General features: G+C 34.9%; 2 protein-coding genes across 5 annotated transcripts; one reads left to right on the top strand and one right to left on the bottom strand.

Moving 5' to 3' along the window:
* The first annotated feature begins 371 nt into the window (after window positions 1-371).
* Window positions 372-2,408, top strand: LOC120081844 (uncharacterized). 2 transcript variants are annotated; one of them, XR_005482965.2, is made up of 3 exons: window positions 372-799; window positions 1,054-1,992; window positions 2,099-2,408. XR_005482965.2 is itself a non-coding variant. In XM_039037019.2 (2 exons), the coding sequence occupies exons 1-2, from the start codon at window positions 468-470 to the stop codon at window positions 1,907-1,909; spliced, it is 1,188 nt and encodes a 395-aa protein (XP_038892947.1). In that variant the 5' UTR covers window positions 372-467; the 3' UTR covers window positions 1,910-2,408. The 2 variants fall into 2 exon arrangements, 1 of the variants encoding a protein (XP_038892947.1); XM_039037019.2 differs by having other exon boundaries at window positions 1,054-2,408.
* Window positions 2,409-10,206: 7,798 nt separating this feature from the next.
* On the bottom strand, window positions 10,207-14,030 carry LOC120081826 (cytochrome P450 CYP749A22-like). Of its 3 annotated transcripts, none has more exons than XM_039036996.2 (6): window positions 13,691-14,030; window positions 12,807-13,171; window positions 11,875-12,098; window positions 11,545-11,777; window positions 10,931-11,309; window positions 10,207-10,825 (listed from the first exon to the last, which is right to left on the bottom strand). In XM_039036996.2, exons 2-6 carry the CDS (start codon window positions 13,081-13,083, stop codon window positions 10,382-10,384), a joined length of 1,557 nt encoding a protein of 518 aa, XP_038892924.1. In that variant the 5' UTR covers window positions 13,084-13,171; window positions 13,691-14,030; the 3' UTR covers window positions 10,207-10,381. The 3 variants fall into 3 exon arrangements, with proteins under 3 accessions (XP_038892924.1, XP_038892926.1, XP_090171642.1); XM_039036998.2 differs by having other exon boundaries at window positions 12,807-13,014; window positions 13,691-13,920; XM_090315516.1 differs by having other exon boundaries at window positions 12,807-13,160; window positions 13,691-13,886.
* Between the last annotated feature and the right edge of the window lie 13,016 nt (window positions 14,031-27,046).

A 27,046-nucleotide genomic window follows, 5' to 3' on the forward strand; every position in this document is an offset into this window, starting at 1 on the left:
TATGCTTAATTTGACCTAAATGTCAAATACGGCCCAAATCTAATTAATCGGACCATCTATGAACCAACCAAACTTAAACTCATGAAATATATCTGAAAACTTTATAGAGGGGCTTTGCCCATTATTAGAGTCATAAATTCTATAACTAGAGAGAATTTTTCAAGACTCTTGAAGTTGACCTCTTGCCAATCATCAAAGAAGAAGATTGTAATTGCTAGTTGAAAATTCAAATAATCCGGAACCTAGTGTGAACACCCACATTTTTATCAAATTTCTCTCTCCCACGTTTTTATACTTTTACAAAATTTTCATAGAGAAAACATAAGGGTATAATGGGTATTTGTTTTAAAATGGAGGGCAAAGTAGGAAGCAAAAAAAATCTCCACGGTATATTATATATAATATACGCAACCTGTGTGCCACTAATATATTTTATTTTCATCAAACGGAAAAAAAAAATACATTACATGATGTACGTCACAAGGTCTCTTTCTCTGTACAAAAATAACCCGTCGGAGCTGTCGGCGCCGCCTCCCGCCGGTCCAAATTCGGGGATATTGATCGTCCAAGATATCAAAGCCGAACGAAGATGCTGTTTCTCAGTTTTTCGGGAGCACTTGACCATGGATTTGCCTTTCCCACAGAACAAAAAATTGAATCTCGAGTATTCCTATGGTTTCGATCCTTCAGAATATCACGACAACAACGATTACTTCTACGCCGTTTTCATTCCTGTTCTTGATCTACCCCTGTCTTCCCATCGCTACTATATTATCCAAACTCGCGGTGAACATGCCGGGTATTTCTCCTTTTCCCTTTTAATTTAGGGCCATAAAGACTAATTCTGTTTTTTTTGTCTACGGTTGAATTTTAAATTTAAAACTAAACAAAACATGGATAAGTTACTTTGACTAGTTTTTGAAATTCAGCCTCAATTTTGAAAATATTTTTTAGAATTTCGAAAACAAGAAACCCAATAAATTATAAACAAACCCAAATTGTTTACAGATTTGAGTTTCTATCATTTCTTTCTTCTCAAAATGATGATTACAGGAAAGCATATACAAGTTCAAGTGAAGAAGAAAAAGCCACATTCTGCTGCTGTAAAGTGGTTCGAGATGTTCCCCCAAGACAATTCAATCCAAACAACACATACCAACAATTCCAAATTATCCCCACAAGATCCCTTTCCGGCCACGAAGGTTTTGAAGCAATTTCAATGGCGGCTGATGGGATTCCTCCCTTTTTATTCAGAAGACCAGGTTGGACTGCCCACACCTCAAAAATCGACGGTTTCGACTCCATGGAAGCACACGGCGTAGACTCTGTTCTCCGATCCCAACTCCCAGACTTCAATTTTCCTTTACCCTGCAAGATTTCCAGTCCCGTCGTCGTCGGAAAATGGTACTGCCCTTACATTTTCATCCGTGACGGCGACGTGGATGTTCAGATGGACAGATCTATGTATTACGAAATGACCCTCGAGCAGAGTTGGGAGGAGATTTTTGAGTGTGAAAATTTTGAGGATGGAAACAGAGTAGTGGAGTTTGGTGTTTCTGTGGAGAAGGAAGTGGTGGTGGTTTTAGGGAAGACGGTGGCTGGAGGTGAGAGAGATGTCGGCAATGGTTTTGTGTGGTTTAGTCCGGCGAAGATTGGGTTGAGCTTGGCGATTGTGGAGAGGATTAAATGGCAGGAGGAAGAAGGGGGATTTGAATGGGTTGAAGAAGGGAAAGAAAAGGAAGTGAAAGTGAAAAGAAGAGAAGAGTTTGAAGGCGTGGGAATTGTGTGGAAGAGATTTGGGTGTTATGTGTTGGTTGAAAGGTTTGTGCTTAAGAGATTGGATGGAACTTTGGTCCTTTCTTGGGAATTTAGGCACACTCATCAAATTAGAACCAAATGGTGGGAGTGACAAAAAAATAATAAAACACTTGCGATGCCTCAAACCACACCCATTTTTATGCAACTTATCCACTAATCACGAGTTAACACGTGGTAATTTTTTTCCTTTTTAAATATGGTTTTGCTTTTGTGAGTAAAGGAAATGTAGATATATTTGTTTGGTCTCAAGTCAATTGGTTAAGACATATATTTTTTACAGGTTCGCATCTTTGTCGTAAATGTTGATGGCTAGCTAGAGGAGAACCCATGACATATCCTTGAATACTAAGGGGTTGTTTGAGGCGTTAAGATGGTATAAGATGTCTAGAATTCTGATGTCTGAGAAATTCTGATGTTTGGGGAGTTTTATGTTTGTGTTTGGGGTGTAGAGTTGTGTTGTTTGAGTTCATATGTTTGTATTTTGATATGAGAGTTGTTATGTAGTAGTTCATATGTCTGTATTTGAGTGTGCAAAGTTCATATGTCAGTACTATAAAATAATTTGCCTATATGAAGACTATTTTTTTTAATCTTATAATTTAATTATTATTCTTTAATATTGTTGTTTAAAAAAATTTAATCAAAATTTAAAGATTAATCAGTCAACGAAATACCTATATTTAAAAATACGAAATTTAATTCTAAACCATGGATGGATGTACCAACTTTTTTTCTAAAACATTTTTCCACTTCCTAATATATATATCTTCAATCATGACTTGAATTTTGAAAAAAGTCTTCAAAAATAAGACAAATAAAAAATAAAAATAAACAAGTGAAAGTAGTATTTATAAATTTAATTTTTAAAAACTATCGAAAACTTAAGGTTATGAATGGTTAGTTAAATATTTTTGTGAAGCATTTTAAAAAAAACTTTTGCTTATGTTTGATTTTAGGGATTTCGTTGAGGCTTTTCTCATATATATTCATGGATGAGTTTACTATTAAGGTTTTATAATAGGCTTTGAATAGTAGATTTTGAATATTGATGTTGTATATGAAGACATTTTTATATTTTTGAGAAATTGTGTATAAAGATTTAATCCAAAATATTGTGATTTTTTTAATGGGCATTATATAGATAAATAATTGATATACTAAGCAAATAAAAATGAAAACTTGAATGACATAATTTATAGATAATAAATTATTAATTTACCCTATCACAGGACACTGAAAGAAAAAACGATGTATGTAAATTGAAGGTAAAAAATGGGTGCATGGAACTAGATTGAAATACCATGGTTTCTTAATAAATTGGATATAGTGGAAAAAAATTACACCCAAAGTATAATGAAATAAACTCAAGAAAAGAATAAAGAAATAAAAATGTAAGTGGGCCATAGGAAGAGAGGAGAGAATGATGTGAGTGACGATTGGGTATGAGAAGGGAGGAGACATAGGAAGTGTGAGGTGGAGAAGTTGAGAGAGTTGTTAAATAAGGGTTACTGTACACATGTTGAAAGTGTTAGGGTTGATGCCCTAAATCTCATAGGATCCTATAGTTTGTAAACATTATTGAACAAACTCATTATGTATTTAATAAAATATTTGATATTCTATTTGTTGTCTATAAAATATATGATATTTCAGTTTCATTAACCATAAATCAATAAACTAACATCTAAGATTATCTTTGTAACTTAAACATGTATGTAGAGACATACGATTATGTTTATACAGGTGGATCATTTTTTAGTGATAACCTAAATAGTCTGTAGTAGATGGATAAGGCTAGGTACCTTATCCTGGTGACACTACGAGTATGACCCACTTTGTAGGTATTACAATTGTTGTAAAGTGCTACAAATGATCTAATCATGATCATTCATGTATAGACATGTGAGCGAGGGTATTCTATACAAAGGAGTTTGACCATGAAATATTTAGTCTCATTATATAATGTCATTCATAATTGAGACTTACATTTCACCAGGGTGATCATAGATAACATAACCTGAATCTTAAATGAGTTGTGAACTTCTGCCTATAAGGGTGATCATTTTATTTGTATGGGTGATAGTGGCCAGATTGCTGACTTAACAAGTCTACCATTTTGGAGATTCGTCTGATTGGAGAGTTGGGAACATAGCTACACAAAATGGAATTCACGACTTCCCCGAGACAGGGGTAAGTAGATAAATTACTCCTTTAAGGACTGATTCCAGGTCTTGAACAATGTGGCACCACATCCTTTCCTTGCCTGAGAGGAGTTTAGTCATGGTAGGACTATGATCTATTGTCATTAGTGGGATCAATAGTACTTAAGGAGTTAGATGTAACTACAGGGGCAAAACGATGATTTGATCTAATTGTACTTACGAGCAATTTGTGAAGGGTCATCATACTGTAGATTGGTTATATCCAATGGACATATAAATTTATTTGTAGTGCGAAGAGTGCAGCTGTCGTTCTTTAGTGGAGTGTCCGACAGTTAACGGATGGTGAATAATGTAATTAAAGAGTTTAATTAATTATTCATGTACCGTTCAAACTTCAAGCTACAAGTCCATGAGGTCCCCTTGGTAGCTCAATAGGATTAATTGAGAATCAGTTTTTGGATTAATTTAGATTGCTCAAATTAATAGAGAGATTTAATTATATATGATGTAATTACGTTGTTTCAATTATATGTGATATAATTGTCATAATGTATTTGATACATTATATCTTAATGAGAGAAAATAAATATTTGAATGAGATTCAGATATATTTTCTATGAATGAGATTCATAGTTGATAAATTTAATATAAATATGATTTATATTAAATGTCATATAATAGAGAAAAGAAACTATAGTTTATATTGTATGTGATACAATATTAAAACTATAGGTTATATGTTATATGTTATATTTGATATAACATATAATTTAATATATATATATATATATATATATATATATATATATATATATATAATATGATAAGTTAGTTATCATATTTATATTTATATTATTATTATTTTAATAATAAGAAAAGGAGTTACAACTCTCTTCCTTTCTTTTCTCTCCACCCACGTAAGTGGGTGGTGATTATATTTGGCAAGTAGAAAAGAATTTTTTTCTTCTTCTTATTAAGGTTGAACGATTTGGAGAAGGTGAAAAAAACAACAAAGAGTTATGTGTGTTTGAGTTTTTGAGAGAATTCTCAATCTTTCCTCCTCTACATTAAATTTTCCCTCAAAATCCAAAATAGCCAGAGCCCACTACTCTTGAGTTCTCACTCTGAGAATACCAAGAAAACATTCGTGGTAGTGTTCGTTCGTATTTGAGGTTATTCATGAAGAAAGATTTCAAGTTGTTCGTGAATTGTTCGAGAGAAAACGTGAAGAAAATGTCTTCAAATGTGAGGTTTCTTGAAACCCTTTCTAAGCAAGCTGTAATTTATAATTAAATGCATATTTTGTTACTTGTTTAGTGTAAAATTTTATATTCAATGAAAATAGAGTTTTGTTGATCCGCTTCCGCTCAAGGTTCTCTCCTCCATAGAGTTCCTTAAGGAAGTGAAAAGGGGTAATGATATATCAGTGAGCCAAACGATGATATAGGGGATATATCATCTCCCCACATAGGATATTGAGCCCCCAAATTGGCCCTAAGAGTAATTCAAGGGTTTGGGTTGGATATTTCTCTTCGTGGACTCAGAGTTTACAATTTTTATTTGGTCCACGTGGCATAATTGAAGTCTTCTATTCTAAAAAAATAAATAAAGTAAATAAAATTAAAAAAAAAAAGAAATTAAATAGTCAAAGTAAATTATTTTCTAAACAATATGTTTTTCAAATAAACTTATACAGTTAATTCATAACATTCTCCTGATCAGGAAATATTGGATAGACAAAAGTCTCATAACTTTAATTCAAATCAAATAAAACAAAAATAAGGAAGTAGAAACCACAGCCATAAAAAGATGTATCTTTTCTCCTCAGTAAATATTGGATAAACAAAAGTCCCATAAAAGAAAATGTACTTTTCTCAAAATTCTGAAAGGTAAGAGACAAAATTTCTAATTATAATATAGAAAAATTTAAAATCAATTTTTTTATTATTAAAAATTCTAATGTTAGTATATGACTCTAATTGTATGTACAAACTTCAAAAATCCATTTCAAACAATTCTCCATCCTCAACATAAATTTTATACTCTAAACACAAATTAATTTAACTCTACTCACAAGACATCTTCAAATTTAATAATAATTCAGCGCTCCAAACACTTTCTATTATAACAATATATAACTTCATCTTGTTCACTATTACTACTAATTAATGAAAGTTGAAGATAATACTGGATTGAGAAGCATATAATGGGAAGTGGATGAAGAATAAGCTGAAGTCCATATTTTGGGTTAATAAAATTAGGATTAGAGAGGAGTGAATTCATTTTTATAATTCTCTACAAAGCTTTGAAATGAATAAAAATTAGAAAAACGCTTGTACAATGGATGTAGGCCTCATTAATTGAACCACTTTCTTCTTTATCGATCTTAATCTTCATCTTCTTCTCCTTGCTGATTGAATCTACTATCTGAAAATCTTCTCTTTGAATATCTGTGAGTGAAAAGAGAGAAAGGTGAGTGAATATCATCTCCTTCTTTGAGTCTTTGAGAATCACGTTGGAGAGAGCTTTCAAACTTCCATCTTGGTGTATATTTGCCTGTGCTGGCCTGAAGAGAAAGAATTGATCAATCTCGCATCAACCAGCTAGAAAATTGAGTGAAATGTGTGTGGTTTTCAAACTATCAATGTGGCTGGTTTATTTTCTTTCATTCTTCTTGGCCTGGGCAATTGGGTTAATAAAATTAAAATCCAACAAGTTGTATCAGAGCCAAGAAGAGTCCAAGATTTAGATTCTTTGAAGATTAAGAAACCGAGATTTGTGTTCTTGAAATTCAAGAATGACTGCAACCAGATTTAAAAAATACTTAACTTTGATAGGAGAAGTGATTTAGAATTGTGGAAGGCAAAAATTAAAGTTGTTCTTGGACAACGGAAGGCTCTCTTGGCCATTTCAGACCCTACAAAGCTGACAACTACCTTAATTAATGCTAAAAAAGAAACTACGGAGGTAAATGCTTATGAAACCATAGTTTTAAATGTGACCGATAGTGTATTAAGGTAGATTGTTGATCAAAAGACTGCCTTAATCTTTGGAGTAAGCTAAATGAGATTTATCTCAATAAAGATCTACCTAAAAGGCTTTCCTAAGGAAAGATTCTTTACCTATTGAATGAATGCTGCAAAGTCTCTCATAGATAATCTAAATGATTTTAAGAGGTTTTCTTCTGAGTTTAAATCAATGAGAGACAACATTGGTAAAGGAAATGATGCATTCATTTTTCTAAATTCACTACTAGAGTCATTCAAAGATGTTAAAGTGACTATGAAGTATGGAAGAGAAGATTACAACAGAGGCTATAGTTAAGTTATTGAGGGGTTGTTCTAAAGAAAAGACAAAAAATCCTGTTAAAAGAAAATAGAATGGTGAAGATAAATCCAAAATTAAGTGTCATTTTTGTCACAAAATGGGACATATGAAGAAGGATTGCTATTCCTTGAAAAGGAAACTGAATAAAAATAATGAGGAAAACAGACAGAGGAAAAATCGAGAGAAAATTCCTTCACATATTCGGATGCTTTGGCGACCACTAATGAGTGTGTAAGTCCGAATTCTATGGAGACCCATAATTGGATTATAGACTTTGGATGTTCAACCCATATGACACCATCTAAATGGTGGTTTTGTACTTGTAAGAAGTGAGATGGATGACTAATTTACATGAGGAATAACAACACATGTAAAGTTGTTGGGATTGGTTCTGCTTCCTTAAAGAAGAAAGATGGTTCAGTGAAGCTTATTAGGAATGTAAGACATATTCCTACTTTGAAGAGAAATCTCCTATCATTGGGGATGTTTGACTCCATAGGTTATGAGTATAGGGGAGTTGGAGGAACCTTTAAGATTATAAAAGTCTTAAAGATAGTTCTTGTGGCTAGTAAGATCAATGGGTTGTATGTTATTAAAGATGTACAGATGTCACGATCAAACTTGATTGCTTCAGATGGAGATCCTACTGAAGAGGAGCTATGACAAAAGATTATCAATATTAGTGTGAAGGGATATTGCCTAAAGGGATTGGAGATAACTTGCACTTTTGTGAGTATTGCATACTTGGAAAGACTACTGGGCAGAATTTTCCAAAGGGACGACACACTACTAAAGAAATTCTAAAGTATGTGCATTCTGACCTTTGGGTCCAACTCACTCTCCCTCCCTAAGTGGTGCAAGGTACTTCCTATATTTTATTGATGACTTTTCTAGGAAAAGTTTGGTATATTTCTTTAAAATAAAAGAATAAGTTTTTGGGAAATTTAAAGAGTGGAAGATCCTAATTGAAAAGTAAACCTTTAAACAAATAAAACATTTGATAACTGATAATGGTTTAGAGTTTTGTGGAGAAGATTTCAACAAATTTTGCAGGGATAATGGAGTTGTAAGACAAAACAATGATGTATACACCTCAACAAAACGAGGTGGTTGAAAGACTTAACATAACAATACTTGAAAGGGTAAGATGTCAGCTGTCCGATGCTCTTTTACTAGAAAAATGTTGGACAGAAGCTATCGATAGAGTAAACATGCATAAGGCAGAAGCTAAGAGAATCATTAAACACCCTAATTACATTTAATTTGAGTTTAAAGCATGTTGAAAAACAATTTCAATATAACGAGAGTTTCATTTGTGTATACATTTCTAGATTCACTTCAATTTCTTGCTGAATTCCACGAATTGGATCTCCAAATCCTTAGTAGACCACCAAAAGAAGCTTCTCTACTATTTTCAGTTTTGGATTGAGTGGTGAAAACTCTAAATTGAGATGGATTAAGCAAGAGATTGGAGAGGATTTGAGAGTTAAATAGGCTTTTTTTTTTTTTTTTTTTTTGCATAAATTTCAGAATGCATGATTTTCAATTCATAAAAATTTGAGGTTTTTATTTAGTTAATACATGCAAGCACTAAGCATTCACAAATTGACACTTCAAGAAGCATTAACTTAGTAGTCTAGGTGTTGAATAAGGGAAAAAAACCCACTAACAAGATCAAATCTTGAAAATATCCACTTTCAATTAAATTCCAAATTTTTATTTAAATTAATTGTAATTAATTAATTTAAACAACAAATTCAATTCCTAAAATTGAATTTTTAATTTGAAATTAATTTCATTTAAATAATCAATTAAACAAATTTAATTAATTAAATAATAATAATTTAATATAAAATATTAAATTAATAAAATACCTAGTTCAAACATGAATCTCCATTCATGTAATCAATATTTAAATCAATATTTATATATTTTAAACTCTTAAATTACATTTTATTTCGATAAATTCAAATGTTAATTATATCGAATATAATTATCCAAACCCTAAATTGAATTTGAACATTACAAATTCAAACCCTGGATTTGAACACTTCAAATTCGCTCAATTTTCTAATCTAGGTGTAATGTTTTACGAGCTAGTAAAGGGACCTTATGAACTTAGATATCATGAGCGCCAATGATTTGAGATTAATCAGTTAAACTCTTTAATCCGAGTTAATCAATATTCACTAACCACCGAGACATACCACTATAGCTCAATGGTTGCACTCTCCTCATTGAAGATATATTTCTGTCCACTTGATTTAACCATGATCAGTAAGTCGATCTTTAACAGGTCGTTCATATTTATAGCTAGGTCAAAATTATCGTTTTACCATTGTAAATACACCTTGCTCCTTAAGCTCCTACTGATCATCTATTAAACAATTGGTCTATAGTCCAACTAATAAACCATGTCCCTTTCGGCCATGAAAGGGCGGGATCCCTTTGTTCAAGACCATGAATCAGTACTTAAGAGAACAAACCCTAAAATGAGTAGGAGTGAATTTCGTCTTGCAGGACTATGTCCCCAGCTACCTATTCGATCTATCGAATTGAAATAGTCAGTTTTAATAGTAAACAGTCATTATAAAGAAAAATGACTATTTCGTGATCCGATCTCATGCAAAACTCTTTTGCATAGGATACCCCAATCGCATGTCTCCACATGAACGATTTCGGGATCACATCGTTTGTATCAGTATACAAAGTAAGCCACATTCATAGTGTCCCCAAGATGAGATATCCAATCTCATCTATATACTTATAGACTTTTTTGGCTATATACTATAACTTGATCATCTTTTATGTCTCTACATAAAGTTACAATATTCATATTATAGCCAGTAGATTCGTTTATTGGATTTTGTAACATAATGCAATTTCAATTTCAATAAAATTTTTATTAAATAAAATATTCAATAATACTTTTATTGATAAATTAAATATGTTTCTATAATTACAAACGGCGAGTTTTAGGAAATTCCTATGAGGTGTGTCATACACTATCAACACCCTAAATAGAGTACCAACCATACATTTTGTTTCTTATTAACACCCAAACAACGTTCATTTCAGGCTTTGTGATATGTTATTGAATTTAGTATAACTTGAACTCCATTTTGTGGGGAAATGGTTAACAATTGCGCCGGCATGTGCACGTAGGCCGGTGAGAGGTCAAAGGAATATCTCTGTAGAATCATCGACATTGCAATTTTGGCCTCATTCATTGCAAAGTTCATCCCCACGCAATTTCGAGGCCCCAATCCGAATGGGATATATGCGGCCGAGTTGCTTTCAGTGGCTTTCCCCACCCCTTCTAAAAATCTCTCTGGTTTGAATTCATGTGCATCCTCCCCCCAAAATGTCATGTCATGATGAACTGCTACCGTTGGAATTACAAGCTTAGTCATCGTCGGAACCACCAAGTTTCCCAGTCTCACTTCCTTCTCTACTAGCCGTGATACCGTCATCGCTGGTGGATATAGCCTCAGGCATTCATTGATGATGATCATCATCTACCCATTGTAAAAGCAAACACGCACAGGACCAATAATTAATAACATGGTATCAAATCAGTAGATCTTAGTTGCTATGTTGATCTATACGTCATAATTTCTTACCATTCTTAATTTCGGAAGGCCTTCCAATGTTGGATTCTTGTCTCCAAATACCTTCAAGACTTCATTTCTTGCTTCCTCTTGCCATTCTTTATGCAATGCCAGAAGAAACATAGTCCAAGCCAGCAAAACATTGGTGGTCTCATGTCCAGCAAAGTAAAATGTCTTGCATTCATCCACAATATCTTCCACAGAAATCCTCTGTGATATTTCAGGGTCATTCTTTGCTTTCACCAACAATCCCAGAAAGTCATTACCATAACCATCTGCCTCACCATTCCTCAACTTCTCCTCTCTCCCTTTTATGATTTCCATGAAGCAATCTTTCATTCTCTTTTCAAGCCTTTCTCCTTCATAATCATCTTTGGATTTCAAAATCTTACTGCAAACAAATCAAAATCAGCTTCATTTCTATTAACATAACATCAGTTTTCATCAAGTAATTTAGGAACTCAACTAACAAAAGTAAGCCCCAATTTATGCTTGTCTCTTTTCAATGTTCTTACCATAATTTTCATATGAAACATTTGAATTCCGAAACAACAAACTTATCAAGAGTAGCGTTCGTAAGCTTAATTTAAAACAATTCAAATGGTTATCAAACCGAGCTAAACTACCTAATTATGGGTAGCTTAATTTTATATCCATTTCTGATTGATAGCTCACAAAGCTCTTGTAGCATGTGGAAGATATCTTTTCCTTGTTGGTAACTACTTCCAAAAGCAGTATGAGAAATGACATCCAAAGTGTATACTTTGAATTCCTTGAACACATCCAATTCTTTTCCTTCATAATTCTTCCACCCTTCAGTCATCTTCTCACCACACTCAATCATGGTTGGGATCATGTTCTGCAGTACAGTTCCAATAATCTCATAACAGTTCAATCAAATCTCAACGTAAAATTCACCAAAATTTGAAACTGAAATCAAGTATGGACTTAATTACTTTGAGGCTGTCTCCATGGAAAGCAAAGTTGGCTATTTTCCTGGACTTGGCCCATCTTTCACCCTCGGCTGTGGCCAGTCCATTTCCAAAAATTCTATGAATGTGGCCTTGGAGTTTTGCTTTTGGGAAGTTTTTTTGTCGATCATGGAGCACTTCTTTGATCATCTCAGGGTCGGTAATGATCAACTGAGCATCAACTCCGAACCACTGAAGAAAGTTCCTCCCTGTTGTTATGAAATCAGTAATTAAAGAATACAAAAAAAAAAAAAAAAAACGTAAAAGAGATTGACACATATATACGTGGTTCACTAACAGTATGTTACCTACATTCATGGGGCATACAGAGAATAATAGTATTAGAGAGAATGTTTTCTAAATACAAAATGACACCACTAGGGTTAGATAATTTATATAGTACGGCTCTCTAAACATTAGGGTCATAATCGTAAATAACCATAAATAATTAAATATGCTAAATACGAATTTTGAATAGTTTGTTTTGTCAGACAACAAATTCAAGACATTCCAACAGTTATGTTTGATAGATCGATCTCTTTTAACTTTCAATTGTGTTCAATAAGTATCCGGTTTGCAAGACATTAGACTCGAACATAATAGTTAAGAGACCTCTTAAACTCTAAAATTCAAGAATTTATTCTTAAAAGCATATCCCTAAAGGTTCAGGAACGAAACTCACGAGTTAATGAAAAGGAAAATGTTATGAAATCAATAAGCAAAGAAAGCGAGAAAATCGTAAACAGTAAAGATTGACATAGAGATTTATGTAGTTCATTAACCGTGTATTTACTACGTCCACGGGTAGGGACAAGACATATAATCTCCCGTGCTTGGTCGTTTACATTCAAAGTACCAGATAACAAGAATTAAGGCATTCCAACAGAAAAAGTGAAAGGTCAAGATGAGTTTTGTACCATAAAGGTTGAGCCAAGAGTGAACACTAGGCATAACTCTGGGGAGAATGTGATGGGAAAGGTCCATGGGTGTGGCCATGGCCTGCATTCTTTTGGTGTAAACATCTCTAGTGTTGCCTTGGATGAACTTATAAGAAGGACCTTGAATCCCCTGTGACCTCATGAACCTCTGAATCCTCATGGGAGTCCACCATAGTTTGACAAAGAGCTTGATGACACCAAAAAGAAGACACCCAAAAAGAAATGTTGAAATGTAAATGATTATCTTACATTCCATCTCACTTTTTCTCTGTTCTTTGGGTTCACTGTTGTTTGTTGCTCAAAATCATTTGACTAATTGCTTCAAGATTGCATCTGATATTGCACTGACAAGCAATGGGCTCTCATGTGAAATTATTAAGATTGAAAGTTGAAAGTTATGTTGCTTTTATTCAGTTTAATACTCTGAAGTACTTTTTCTTTTTAAACTATCTTTTTTATCAACAAAATGTTTGTTTGGGATTAAAATACCATTTTGGTCTTGAGTGTATGCATTAACATTATGGTATTTATACGCTGTTCGATTTTAGTCCACGTATTTGTAATTTGGTAACAAAAAAGGGAAAGTTAGGAAATTTGAAATTTAAGTTAAAAAACATGAATTCAATTAGCATAAAGGTTGTACTATCTACTTCGAAGGTAGATGTTCGATTCTAACTCTTTTTATCCTTTTCCCATTTCTAGGAAGAGAATGATTTCAAAACCAGCTTAGTTTGGAAAATCAAATCTCCGACTATAAAGGTGTTCGAGATCGACAGTAACACCAATTGAATTAAGCTCATTTTGGGATAAAAGATAATCAATGTTCAACAGATTGAATAACGAGAGGGACAAAGAAAAAGAACCTGGCGTTTGGTCCCAATCAAATTAGTGGGCGGCGATGGAATGAGTGGGGGCGGAGAAGACGGAGGAAGATGATGGCTACGGCGGCGTAGGCTAAAATGGCGGAGATGAAAGGATGAAGATATGGGGAAAAGTCAGAGAAAGGCGGTGGATTGACCCGCCCCTGTTCAAGTTCGATAATGGTGGGACGTGTGAGTGGGTAAGCCACTGCCTCAGATGAAATGTTATATTCATTGTTAATAATTTACGCATGCTTCATATCGATGGTGATTTTTTCCTAACGACTTTATTTTTAGTTTTCAATATTTTTCTATTTTCGAAATTTATGTTTGTTTTTCACCTAAGTTTTATTTATGTGGTTTTTATCTTTTATTAAAGAAATATTTGAATTCTTAGTTAAATTCTTTTTTCAAAAAAAAAACTTTTGAAAACTATTTTTTATTTTTAAAATTTGTTTTGGTTTTTTAAGAAAAAATTGTAAAAACCACTCTTGAAGCATGATATTAGTTACAATTGTACTCTCAAACTTTCAATGATAAAAAATTGAGCCCTCAAACTTATATTAGTGTTAAAATTGGACCCTCAAACTAACTTATAAAAGTTGTAAAAATTAGATTTTCAAACTAGTTTAAGGGTATTATTACAACTATCACCATATTTTAGAGGTGACTTTTGTAATTTTTTCTTTTATTAAAAAAAAGAAAGGTAAGATAACAAAACATAAAAATACATGAGTCAAAGTAGTATTTATAAGCTTAATTTTCAAAAATCAAATAGCCATCAAACGGAATCCGAGTTTAAAATTTTTTAAAAATACGTGGGGTAGAATCTCCCAGCTCTACTATTATTGATTGACCTAAATTTATTTATTTTTTAATTCAACAATATATGGAGTGGAGACTCCAACATCTGACATTTTGGACCATGATGCAATAATTGAGTTATGCTCGGATAGTTGAGTCATGCTCAGTTTGATATCCTAACCCACAATTAGGATGTTATTATTATTTTTTGAGTTCAACAAATAGGGATGGAAAGATTCAAATCTTTAACTTTTTAATTAAGAGCATATATCTTAGTCAGTTGAGATATATGATAATCATATAAATAAAGTTCAACAATAATTAATACTCATTCTCTCTTGAATTAGAGAGGTTCGAATCTTCGTACTCTCACATTTATTATTAAAAAAAAAGGTTGAACTATGTTTAGGCTATGTTTAGGCTTTGATGTTGAAATATAAAACCAAAATTTTCGTTTAACTTTGATATGACCTATCACATGGACCCAAAAGTCCATGGGCCTTGTCAATATTAAAGCTTAGTTTGAAATTGTTCAAACTTTCATACCTTGATATGATCTAATTGCATGGACCCACAAGCTTAGTTTGAAAGCTTAATTTTTCCCTATCAATTTCACCCGACATATATCTTTTAAATTTGGAGTAATAATAGGGAAAGGGGAAAAAAAGCTGCAACTTTGGACTTTGAATGTGCATTTTGTTTCTTATAATGATTGCCCTTAATGTCTAGATTTTGATATTTCAAATTTATGAAAATGTCAGTGGATATTAAAAAAAATAGAATTTATAGTAAATTAATGTAAAGATGATGATTTTTAGAAAATAAGACCATATTAATTAATATTTAACTAAGCTTACATTGGCTATTAAAATATTTATTATTATATTATATTTATATTAGTGACATTTTGTTGCATATGATTTTTAAATGTTTAATCGTTTTTTCTTACAAAATAATGAAAATGTTGATTTGACCTCTTATGTCTATGTCAAATTCACGGAGGATCCATGTATATTATATAAGCAATAATTTAATATCATAATAAATGCAATGTTTAATTATAACTTGTAGTAACTTTTAAAAAAAAAAAAATAAATAAACAGTCTATTCTTACATCAAACACATTTATGTTTTTTTTTTTTTTTTTATGATTCTAATATGATACGAAATAAAGAATGACTTGACATCCCTGTTATGTACAAGTAGTGAGAAATTGAATCGGCATGTAAGCTTATGATGGCGAGAGGGAAAATGAGTACTTTTGTAGAATCATTGACATACCGATTTTGGCCTCATTCATCGCAAAGTTCATCCCTACACAATTTTGAGGATCTAACTCAAATGGCAAATACTCAACAAAGTTTCTTTCGATGGTTTTCGAGACTACTCCTAAAAATCTTTCTAGTTTGAATTCACGTGCATCTTCCCCCCATAATGCTTTGTCGTGATGGACAGTGATGATGAGATCATCAGCTAAAGCGTCACCAAAAGGAGGCTCCCCAATTTCACTTCCTTTTCCACCAATTGTCGGGATATGATCATTGCTGGTGAATACAACCTCAAGGTTTCATTTATGATCACTGTCATATGTAAGATCAACAAACTATTTTTAGATATTGCCATTAACGATGTCACCAAAAGTGCGCACCGCCGTCGTCCGATCGGGCTGGGGAGGCACATGTGTGTGGAATTATTTTTATTAAAATATTTTTTATTTCTTTTTTATTAAAAAAAATCATCATCCATTTCGTTCAGTCTTCTGAATTTACCGTGGTCGTCCATTTTTTTACATAGTCTTCTATCACATTCATTCCATTCCCACCTTGTGCGTACATACGCACGTTTTCTCTTTTTTGCACAATCCCAAGGTCTATAAATTACCTTTGGTGCTTAAGAAGGAAAACACACAAATCAGAAATCAACTCTTCCCTTCCTACTTTCCTTCTCCCTTTTTTCCTTCACGTTTTCCTAGCATATTCAGTCTAGAGGGGTGTGAGAATTCCGATCAACTTTCGATGCAGTTCCAATCGAGACAGGCTTCTATCTGGGCTATTTTACGAATTGCTTGCACTCTGGGCAGAGCCACAAAACGTCTTAAAGAGAGCAAGATCCGTGACTCAACCTACTTTCACGTGTTTTTGTTTTGCAGGTTTTTCCTACTTCGTTCACTGGTGTTGATTCTATTGCCTACATTCCAACACTGTTCGCCGGAGACTCTGCCCCTGTTGCTGTTTATTGTGTAGTTGGTTCAACAATTTTAAGACGTCTTTCATCTGTCGCCTTGTGTGATGGCCTTACCAACACAGAACGAAATTTTGTCCACCGATCTCAACTACTCTTTTCGTTACGAAGGACACACTTCAAACGTTGGAAACAAAAGATGTTTTTCTTCCTCGCGGTGAAGAAGATTGTTGTTGCCTACACCACGGAGAAGCCATCTATTCCACAAGCAAATCCAACCAAACAATAGATCAAAGATGCTGCTGCTTGGGGGGGGGGGGGGGAGAATGACTTTCTCTGAAGAAATTTTATCTTAAATAGTTTGACTAGTGATTGATATGATTATTACAGCCTAATGACCACAATAAAAAAAAGTTTGGGACACGTTGCAGAAAAAATACAATACTGAAGAGGACAGTTCGAAAAAGTATGCCGTCAACCATTATTTAAAGTTTCAAATGGTGGACGAAAAATTTGTAGAGGCTCAGTCCCATGAACTGCAGTAGATTGCTCTTGAAATCATAGCGAAGGTATGCCCCTAAATGAGCAATTTTAAATTGTTGTTATTATTGACAAGTTACCCCCTATGTGGAAGGACTTTAAAAATACTTTGAGGCATAAAACCAAAGAATTTTCCTTGGAAAGTTTGATAACGCGCTTGAGGATTGAGGAAGAAGCCCAAAAGTAGGACCAGAGGGAGGAGATAAACGTCGTATCAGGAAAGCCTGCCTCTACTATTCAAAAACCTAGACTAAAGCCAAAGGGAAAGAAGATGAAAGTCCAGAATTGTGGATCTGGCAACCAGAAAAATCAAAAGAATCAGAAACCCCCCTAAGGAGAAAGGCTAGAATTTCCTTACTTCAATAGTAACAAGCCTAGGCATATGACCAGAAATTGTAGGAACAGACGTTGTCCTGTGCTTTTGTAGGCGTAAGCGAACTCGACTAAAGAAGAATAGTTTCTATGATCACAAAAGTAAATGTCATCAAGGGTTCTGAAGGGTGGTGGCTAGACACTGGCATTACACATCATGTTTGTCATGATCGTGATTTATTTAAATCATATTTTGAAACTAAGTATAGAAATATAATATTGGGTGATCACCACTCAACAATAGTTATTGGAATCCCTTCGGAGGGCCTGAACATAGAAGTGGGAACAACGCAAACTTAAGGAATGGATCGGGTCTCTTAAGTTAATCTTCAACAATTGTTTTTTCTTTCGGTAGTTGACACGAACATAATTTGTATAATGCGATGCATGTCCATGCCATAAACTTGTAAACACAAAATGTAATCTTATGCATCATAAACTTGTTGTGACATAGATTTTATGCGATGATGATATGTGATACTACTTCTAGATATGTGTTATTGAAAAATGTTCTTGTAGTATGTTGTGCGTTGTCACCTTGCATTGAAACAAAGTATAATTTCACCGCAAGTTTCTCGGTGTGTCCGAGGTCGAACACATGGACTGTTTTAGGTTATTGCGTTATGCTTGTGATATATGTGACCAGGGGTTTTTCATTGTATAAAATAATTTGTGTACAAGTAATTAAACAATGCGATAAAGTAAAGTAAAGCGGTAAAACTGTGATACTAACATAAATTGCGTTAAAGGAAATTACGATAAAGTAAATCTAAGCTCAGATGATACAAGATACAAGATTCATGATACAAGATACTGAGGTCAAGGTTGGCTGTGAAGATTATGCAAAGATCGTGTAATGCAGTAACAAGTCTTATGTATGAAGCAGAAACAGAAAAGATAACTAATATAAACAGTGCAAGTTCCTTAATTGTGTTAAAGATATAAGTACTGTTCCGCTTTTCCCTTGACGTACACCTCTCGATGATCGGCCACGTTCCCACATCTCTGTGGTGAAACAAGGATGAAATTAATGAGCACAAGATTGCTTCTATCTCTAGAAGTACTACTCGCTTTAGTTAACGCATTCTTTTAACCTTTTCTCGACAGATCAGAATGACATCTTCACTTTTGCTCTCACAGGTGAAGATGTCGTCTAGCATGCCTTAGCTAAACGTATTTATTTCTTTAGCACAGATTAAGTTACTCGTTTAATCCATATTAATTACCAAGGTATTAAGGAAACTTCATGGGAAAATCGATTAATGGAGCAACAGAAATAGACAGAAAAGTGGTAATGAAAGTGATCGAAACATTCAATAAAACTATTAAATGTCTGATACATGATTTGTGAATGAAGAGATTAAGAAGATGAAATACACTTGATGAAATAGAGTTAGAAACAAATACAAATAAGCACCAACGTCTTAGTGCCGATCTGGATGGAGATTTACTTGTTGGTGTGGATGAAGTGAACGAATGGATGAGCTTCCCTCTTAGGCTTGCTCAACCGGTAGTAGGGATCTAAGCATAGAGCTTCACGGCGGGGATATGGCAGATTTGTACTGAGACTCACCTCTCGGCCTTGTCTCTTCTCTTCCTATATTTCTTCCGTTCAGTACTCAGCTCAGCCTTTCTCTCAATAATCCAGTAACAATTAGCCCTCATATCAATTATACCCGTATCAAGTATATCTTCTCTAAATTCTATGGGGTATTTATAGGTGAAAAGCTTTGACTCTTGGCTGGTGGACCCCACTTCTTATTATAGAAATTCCGAAGATGGAGGAATAAATATTCCTTTTGTTATGCGATCAGACGGTCAAATCTGCACAACGGTTAGTTGTACACGTGTCAGAATCCTCCGTGTTTGCATTGCTCAGTTGCATCTTTTGATCGGTTGCTCGCATGCGGTGTTATTTTTATTACCGCATGCGGTTGAAATTCAGCTCTAGATCGACTGTCGCATTGCGCGGTCATTGCGTTAATCGTCTCTTCGTTGTTGATTGACGAGCGCAATGTTGCAGAGATGAGTTGTTCAGTTTCTCGTTGAGCCTTGATTGCAAGCGGTGACTTGGTTTCCTGCAAAACAGAGTAAAAATATTTTCTTCTACCATCTTGACTATGTTCGTGGGTGTAATTGCGATAATTCATAATTGTTGTATTTCTGAGCTACTTTTCATACAATCGACGCATATTCCTTCACTTTTGGCCGCAATATCTAGATAAGGCAGCATAAATAACTTGTATTTCTACAAGTTATCAGTAGTATGTTGAAGTGTACCTCTGGGAACCGAAAATGAGAGGGTCACTCTTATGGGATGAATTAAGCTAGTTAATAAATCCTTGACTGAAAAATGGTAGCTAAAAGCTATAGGAATAATTGTTATTCTAGTATTAGCGATTAGCTGAAATTGTCTCAATTTAGAGGAGGAGTAGTTGATCACCTTTCGATGGCTGTTGCTTAAAACCTTTGAAGTATCGTTGTAAAACCTAAATCAATAGTTTAATTATAGTTCTATGATTACACGTGTTTTGTTAAATTGGTTGGATAATTGTGTAATGGGTTAAGACAAATATAACTAATACGTTCATTTGTTTGTTTCAGCATGAATTCCTCAATTATTTGTTTTCTTAAAAATGTTAACCAGATAGAACTATGCGACGTGGAAATCTCTTGAATACAATTCTGGTTATTGATGATCTGCAGTTCGTCCTTCAATCCCCGCTCGTAATGCATCTTAAGTGTTGAATGATGCATACGACCGCTGCGAAGGCCAATGACAAGGCTCGAGTCTACATCTTGGCAATTCTGTCTGATGCTCTAACTAAAAAGCACGAGGCCATGATGTTTGTACGTCAGATCATAGAGTCCCTCCAAGAGATGTTTGGACAACCGTCCATTCAGATTTGGCACGAAGCCCTCAAGTACATTTACAATACACACATGAAGGAAGACTAGTAAATGAGAGAACATGTTCTAGACCTAATGGTCCAGTTCAATGTTGTCAAAATGAATAGAGGGGTCATCGACGAGCAGAGTCAGGTGTCCTTTATTTAGAATCTCTTCAGAAGAGTTTTCTACAATTCCATAGTAATGTGGTTATGAATAAAATACAATACACCATAACTACCTTCCTGAATGAGTTACAAACTTATCAGTCCCTTATGAGAGGTAAGAAACCGGTAGAAGGAGAGGCAAATGTTGCCCATTTAAAAGTTCTACAAGGGTTCATCCTCGAGAACTAAGTCTGCTCACTCATCTTCTGGTTCTAAGAAGATATAGAAAAAGAAAAAAGGGAAGGGGAAGGCTCCCTCTGCTGGGAAAGGCAAGGCCAAGACCAAGGTAGTTGACAAGGGCAAGTGCTTCCATTGCAATGTAGATGGTCACTAGAAATGCAATTGCCCCAATTACCTCATCGAGAAGAAGAAAGAGAAGGAAGGTAATATGATTTACTAGTTCTGGAAACCTGTTTAGTGGAAAATGACCATAATGACTGGATACTTGATTCGGGAGCCACTAATCACGTTTTTTCTTCTTTAAAAGGAATTAGATCTTTCCAGTAACTTGAGAAGGGTGACATGATGCTTAAGGTGTTGGGGTTGATGCCCTAAATCTCATAGGGTTCTGTAGTTTGTAAACACTTGTATGAACAAGAACTTTGTGATTTATAATACATGATATTTTATTCACTTCAGTCTATGAAATATTTGATATTTTAGTTTCATTAACCATAAACCAATAAATTGAGATCCATGGTTATCGTTGTAACTTAAACATGTATGTCGAGACATACAAGTGGATCGTGTTTTAAGTGATAACCTAAATGGTCTGTAGTATATGGATAAGGAGGGATACCTTATCCTGGTGGCACTACAAGTAAGGCTCGTGACCCGAATAGAATTTGTATAATGCAATGCATGTCCATGCCATAAACTTGTAAATGCAAAATGTAATCTTATGCATCATAAAATTTTGTGACATAGATTTTATGCGATGATGATATGTGATACTACTACTAGATATGCGTTATTGACAATTGTTCTTGTAGTATGCTGTGCGTTGTCGCAAGTTTCCTTGCGTTGAAACCAAATATAATTTCACCCCAAGTTTCTCAGTGTAATCCGAGATCGAACACAGTGACTATTTTAGGTTATTGCATTATGCTTGTGATATATGCGACCAGAGGTTTTTCAATGTATAAAAGAATTTGTGTACAAGTAATTAAACAATGCGATAAAGTAAAGTAAAGCGGCAAAAATGAGATACTAACATAAATTGCATTAAAGAAAATTGCGATAAAGTAAATCTAAGCTAAGATGATACAAAATACTGAGGTCAAGACTGGCTGGGAAGATTATGCAAAGATTGTGTAATGCGGTGACAAGTCTTATGTACGAAACAGAAACAGAAAAGATAACTAATATAAACAACGCAAGTTCCTTAATTGCGTTAAAGATATAAGTACTGTTCCGATTTTCCCTTGGCGTATACCTCTCGGTGATCGGCCACGTTCCCACATCTATGTGGTGAAATAGGGATGAATGTAATGAATGCAAGGTTGTTTTCATCCCTAGAAGTACTACTCGCTTTATTTAATGCATTCTTCTAACCTTCTCTCGACATATCAGAATGACATCTTCACTTCTGCTCTCACAGGTGAAGATGCTGTCTAGCATGCCTTAGCTAAACGCATTTATTTCTTTAGCACAGATTAAGTCACTCGTTTAATCCATATTAATTACCAAGGTATTATGGAAACTTCATGGAGAAATCGATTAATAGAGGAACGAAAATAGACAGAAATGTGGTAATGAAAGTGATCGAGACATTTAATAAAACTATTAAATGTCTGATACATGATTTATGAATGAAGAGATTAAGAAGATGAAATACATTTGATGAATAGAGTTAGAAACAAATACAAATAAGCACCAACATCTTAGTGTCGATCTGGATGGAGATTTGCTTGTTGGTGTGGATGAGGTGAACGAATGGATGAGCTTCCCTCTTAAGCTTGCTCAACCGGTAGTAGGGATCTAAACACAGAGCTTCACGACGGGGATATGGCAGATTTGTACTGAGACTCACCTCTCGGCCTTGTCTCTTCTCTTCCTAGATTTCTTCCGTTCAATACTCAGCTCAGCCTTTCGCTCAATAATCCAGTAGTAATTAGCCCTCGTATCAATTATACCCGTGTCAAGTATATCTTCTCTGAATTCTGTAGGGTAGGTGAAAAGCTTTGACTCTTGGCTGGTGGACCCCACTTCTTGTTATGGAAATTTCGAAGATGGAGGAATAAATATTCCTTCTGTTATGCAATCAGACCATTAAATCTGCACAACGGTTAGTTGTACACGTGTCGCAATCCTCCACGTTTGCATTGCTCAGCTGCATCTTTCGATCGGTTGCTCGCATGCGATGTTGTTTTTATTACCGCATGCAGTTGAAATTCAGCTTTGGATTGACTGTCACATTGCACGGTCATTGTGTTAATTGTCTCTTCGTTGTTGATTGACGGGCGCAATATGACAGAGATGCGTTGTTCAGTTTCTCGTTGAGCCTTGATCGCAAGCAGTGAATTGGTTTCTTGCAAAATAGAATAAAAATATCTTCTTCTACCATCTTGACAATGTCAATGGGTATAATTGCGATAATTCATAATTATTGTATTTCTGAGCTACTTTTCATACAATCGACGCATATTCCTTCACTTTTGGCCGCAATATCTAGATAAGGCAGTATAAATAACTTGTATTTCTACAAGTTATCACACCCCCAAATTTAGATATATACTTATCCTCAAGCATATCTTCTACTAAGGCAATAAAATAAGTTCCTTTCCTATATTTTTGCATCGATTGGCTGCTTCAAATGTTACACTTAGGCACCTTTCTTAACAACACAATTTCCTTCTATCCTTGTTAATTCTTAACAAAGCCCTACTTTATTCTTCTATATAACAAAATTCTGCTCAAAGACGCCTTTCTAGTTTTTAAAATAGAATGTTTATCTCTTCTTTGTCAAAACAACTTGATATATCTATATGCAGTAGTCAAACTTTGTGTTATTTATTAGAGATTGTTGGTTATGGTTACACTTTTCGTTTTGGTTTGTTCTCACGGGTGTCATGCGAACATCCAACTATGGTTGTGTGCCAATTTCAACTTTAACTCATGGTATTCAGAGGAGTTGTCCCTTGCATTCTTTTAGTTTCTTTTTTTTTTTTTTGTTATATTTTATTTTCTTTTCATATTGCATTGTTTTTGGAAACCTACCTTCGTTTTGGTTTGCTCCTACGGGTATCATACGAACATCCAACTACGAGCAAGCTTCTTTCACAACTAAACTCTTATCAGGTTGGGAACATTTTTTAGGTTTTCTGTTGCACTGACATTGGAGTTTGGCAATTAATTAATTTTTTTTAGTAATGAAAATGAATGCATTTTCTTGAAGATCGCATATTCTTGATCTTATCTGCTCAGACCTTCCCTACCCCTAAATTTAAAGATGAGCAAGGTCCTCATTGCGTTGTTTGGATAGACTAGATAAACACTTAGAGAAAAAATTTCAAAAAGAAGGTTTGAGCAGAACTTTGAAAGATAAAAGGTAAAGTACTGCTAAATTAAGAATTAACTAAGTGTTGGTCAAAATTTACAAAGTATGGGAAACGTTTCTAAGTATAAACATATATTACATCATGGCAGCGCAATGAATAATGCAAAAGTAAAAGATCAGAACATTGCAAATATTGACAAAGGGTGATAAAGTAAAAGGCACAGGCAAAAAGGAGTGAATATGTACTCGTTTGTATTCATATTAACAAAGTATACAAATAATTAAAAATTAATGCAATACAAAATTGTTGCCTATACAAAAAAATCAAAGAATATCATTAACTTAGAAAAATAATGAATTGAATAAAAATATAGAATGGTCGTAAAAAAATGTAAAGATTATTGTTGAGGAGCAAGAGGATCTAGAGGAGGATCTTGAGGTGGTACTGTAGAAGCTTCTTCAAAATTCAGTTGCTGCCTGAGATGCGGAGGCATCATGGGACCATGAAGATAATCTGTGAGAAAATTAAAGTATTCATGGTTGTGCTCCGCAATCTATCTTTGGTGGCGATGGAGTATATAAATATTGCACTGAACATTGATCAACGCTTCCCTTGACGTAGCAACACTGCATTGTATATCATCGATTTGCTCCATTACCACATCAAACCTCTAGTTGAAGAAGGCTTGTTGTGCGAAGAGTTGTTGTTGTTGGGAGAAGAGGGACCGCATTTCAGCTAACTCTACAGCCAAGAAGGGGATGGAAGGTTATGCCTGCGATGTCTCGCTAGCATTGTTTTGGGGTTGGGCAGAGGTGCCTTCACCCAAATCGTGTGGGTCATCAATATGTGGAAATGGAATGGAAGGTTGCGGTGATGAAGCTGCAGGTGAGAAAATATGTGGGTATGCGGTTGGAGAATTTGGAGTGAGGAAAAGGTTGGTAAAGTGCTCATGGAGTGGAGAAGAAGGTTGTGGGGTGGGCTCAAAGGGCTTGGATGGTGGATTACTAAGGGTAAAGGGTCCAAAGGTTATGGATCTTGCGTTGTTTCTTCTTGGATTTTACCTTTTCCGTTCTCATCTCTGCGCTGTCTCTTTGGCTTGGGTTCTTGCGGCGCATTGAGATCGATTATGGGCCTCTTTAAGGGTAACTCTGGGCAATGTGGGAAGTCTTTGAGAAGCAGCCTCAGGATTTTGATATTGATAAGGCCATGGACTTCTTCCATGGGTTCCTCCTCAATGCCTACGCCACTGATAGGCACAAACTTGAAATAGTCCATGGAAAGAAGTATTGTTTTCTAATGTGCCTCACAAAGCCTCGAATTTAATTTGCGATCAATCGGCTCACATCAATGGGAATGTCGCGCACAATGCAATATGCGGCCATGACTCGATCCCTTGAAATGGGCTTGTCATGAGAAGTTGGGATCAACCACTTTTTAACCAGAAAAACCCAAAGCCTTGCCTCCAAAAGCAGAGTCTTGGACGTCAGGGTCTTGATGCCTTTTAAAGAATCCGACCACTTCGTGCCCGGTTGCGTTAATACTCGCAGTGCATCTTCCAACTTCTCGCTCTCGGTTGAGACAGTTGGGGTTGGAACAGGGGTACTTTCAGTGCTTTGTCCCCTCTTGAATAGAGGAGGTTGGACGGACAATGGGTTTCTCCGGGTTCTATCAGAGATTCTTGGGATGGTATGGGGTTGGGTAGCAACCTGCGGCTGGTAGCAAGGAATGCTGTCTCTCGCATGGCGATTTGGTCAAATGAAAGGGTTGATGGTGAGGCAGATTGGTTGGAAGCTTGGTCAGCCATAGATGATAAGCTTGGGAGAACTGGAAAATCGTTGGGGTGCTGGGGGAAGAAGAAAGCTCTATATGCTGGTGCTAGGGTTTTTTAGAGTGTAAATGAGGTAAAAATCTCACAGACGAGGAAGGGTTCCTATTTATAGTTTGACCGTAGTAGGCCCAATGCGATTTTTGCGGTGACAGGCCTCGAGAAGCTCAAAAGGTTCGTTGTTCGAACTTCCTTCATTTATGAATTTTTAGAAAAAACATCCTTTCGTCTGCAAAGTAATTATTGCTTTGGGATACGAAACGATTGGACTTCTCAAATGCAAAAAGAATTTTCTTTAATATTTTATTCAAATGGATACAAGATAAGGATTAACGCAATGTGCTCACCAACGCAAATTCATCTTCGCAGAGGACGGGCAACAACGCATACACCCTTACAACACACTCCTTAACTAACACATTTCTAGAGGATACCTCAACATAGTGCATTTAGCTAAGGACGGGCAAAGGACACACACGTGCACAACACACTCCTCGGTTTCAACGCATTTGAGTTGGTTGAATGCAAAACGCATCTTGCTTGGTTCAAGATACGTCCATTATTGCCTTGCATACTAAATGTTGATTGTTTCATTTTATTTATTTTATTTTATTATCATTTTTTTCATCAACGCAAGTTGTTAAGACTTGCGGCAATAAATTTCTCTTTATTTTTCAATCATTCACTACCTAAGAACCAATGCATTAATTATAGAAAAGTTAAAAGAATTAAAGACGGTATAAAAATAAATGCAAAGGAAATACATGAAGAATTAAATTCATAAAGTCAAGATACAAATTAATTGCAGAAGTAAAGACAAAATTCAAGAATTCAATAAGACAGAAATTAAAGAAAGCATTAAACATAGTTGTGCGATACGGACCGAAAGATGCGTTTCTTCGAATTAGCGCAATCCAAATCTCTGTAGGCGGCCCGACTTGCTTACCCAATGCCCTAGGGACATTGTTCCTTTTCATTAGATCCCGAGGCTTCTGAGTTGCTGGGCAACGTTCCTAGTGCTCTATTTCTCAGCTCAGATGCGAGCTGGCCCACTTGGATCTTCAAGTTTCGAATTGAAGAC

This window comes from Benincasa hispida, chromosome 7, assembly GCF_027475165.1.
Source record: "Benincasa hispida cultivar pf3 chromosome 7, pf3_genome.v1.1, whole genome shotgun sequence".
Taxonomy (NCBI): Eukaryota; Viridiplantae; Streptophyta; class Magnoliopsida; order Cucurbitales; family Cucurbitaceae; genus Benincasa; species Benincasa hispida.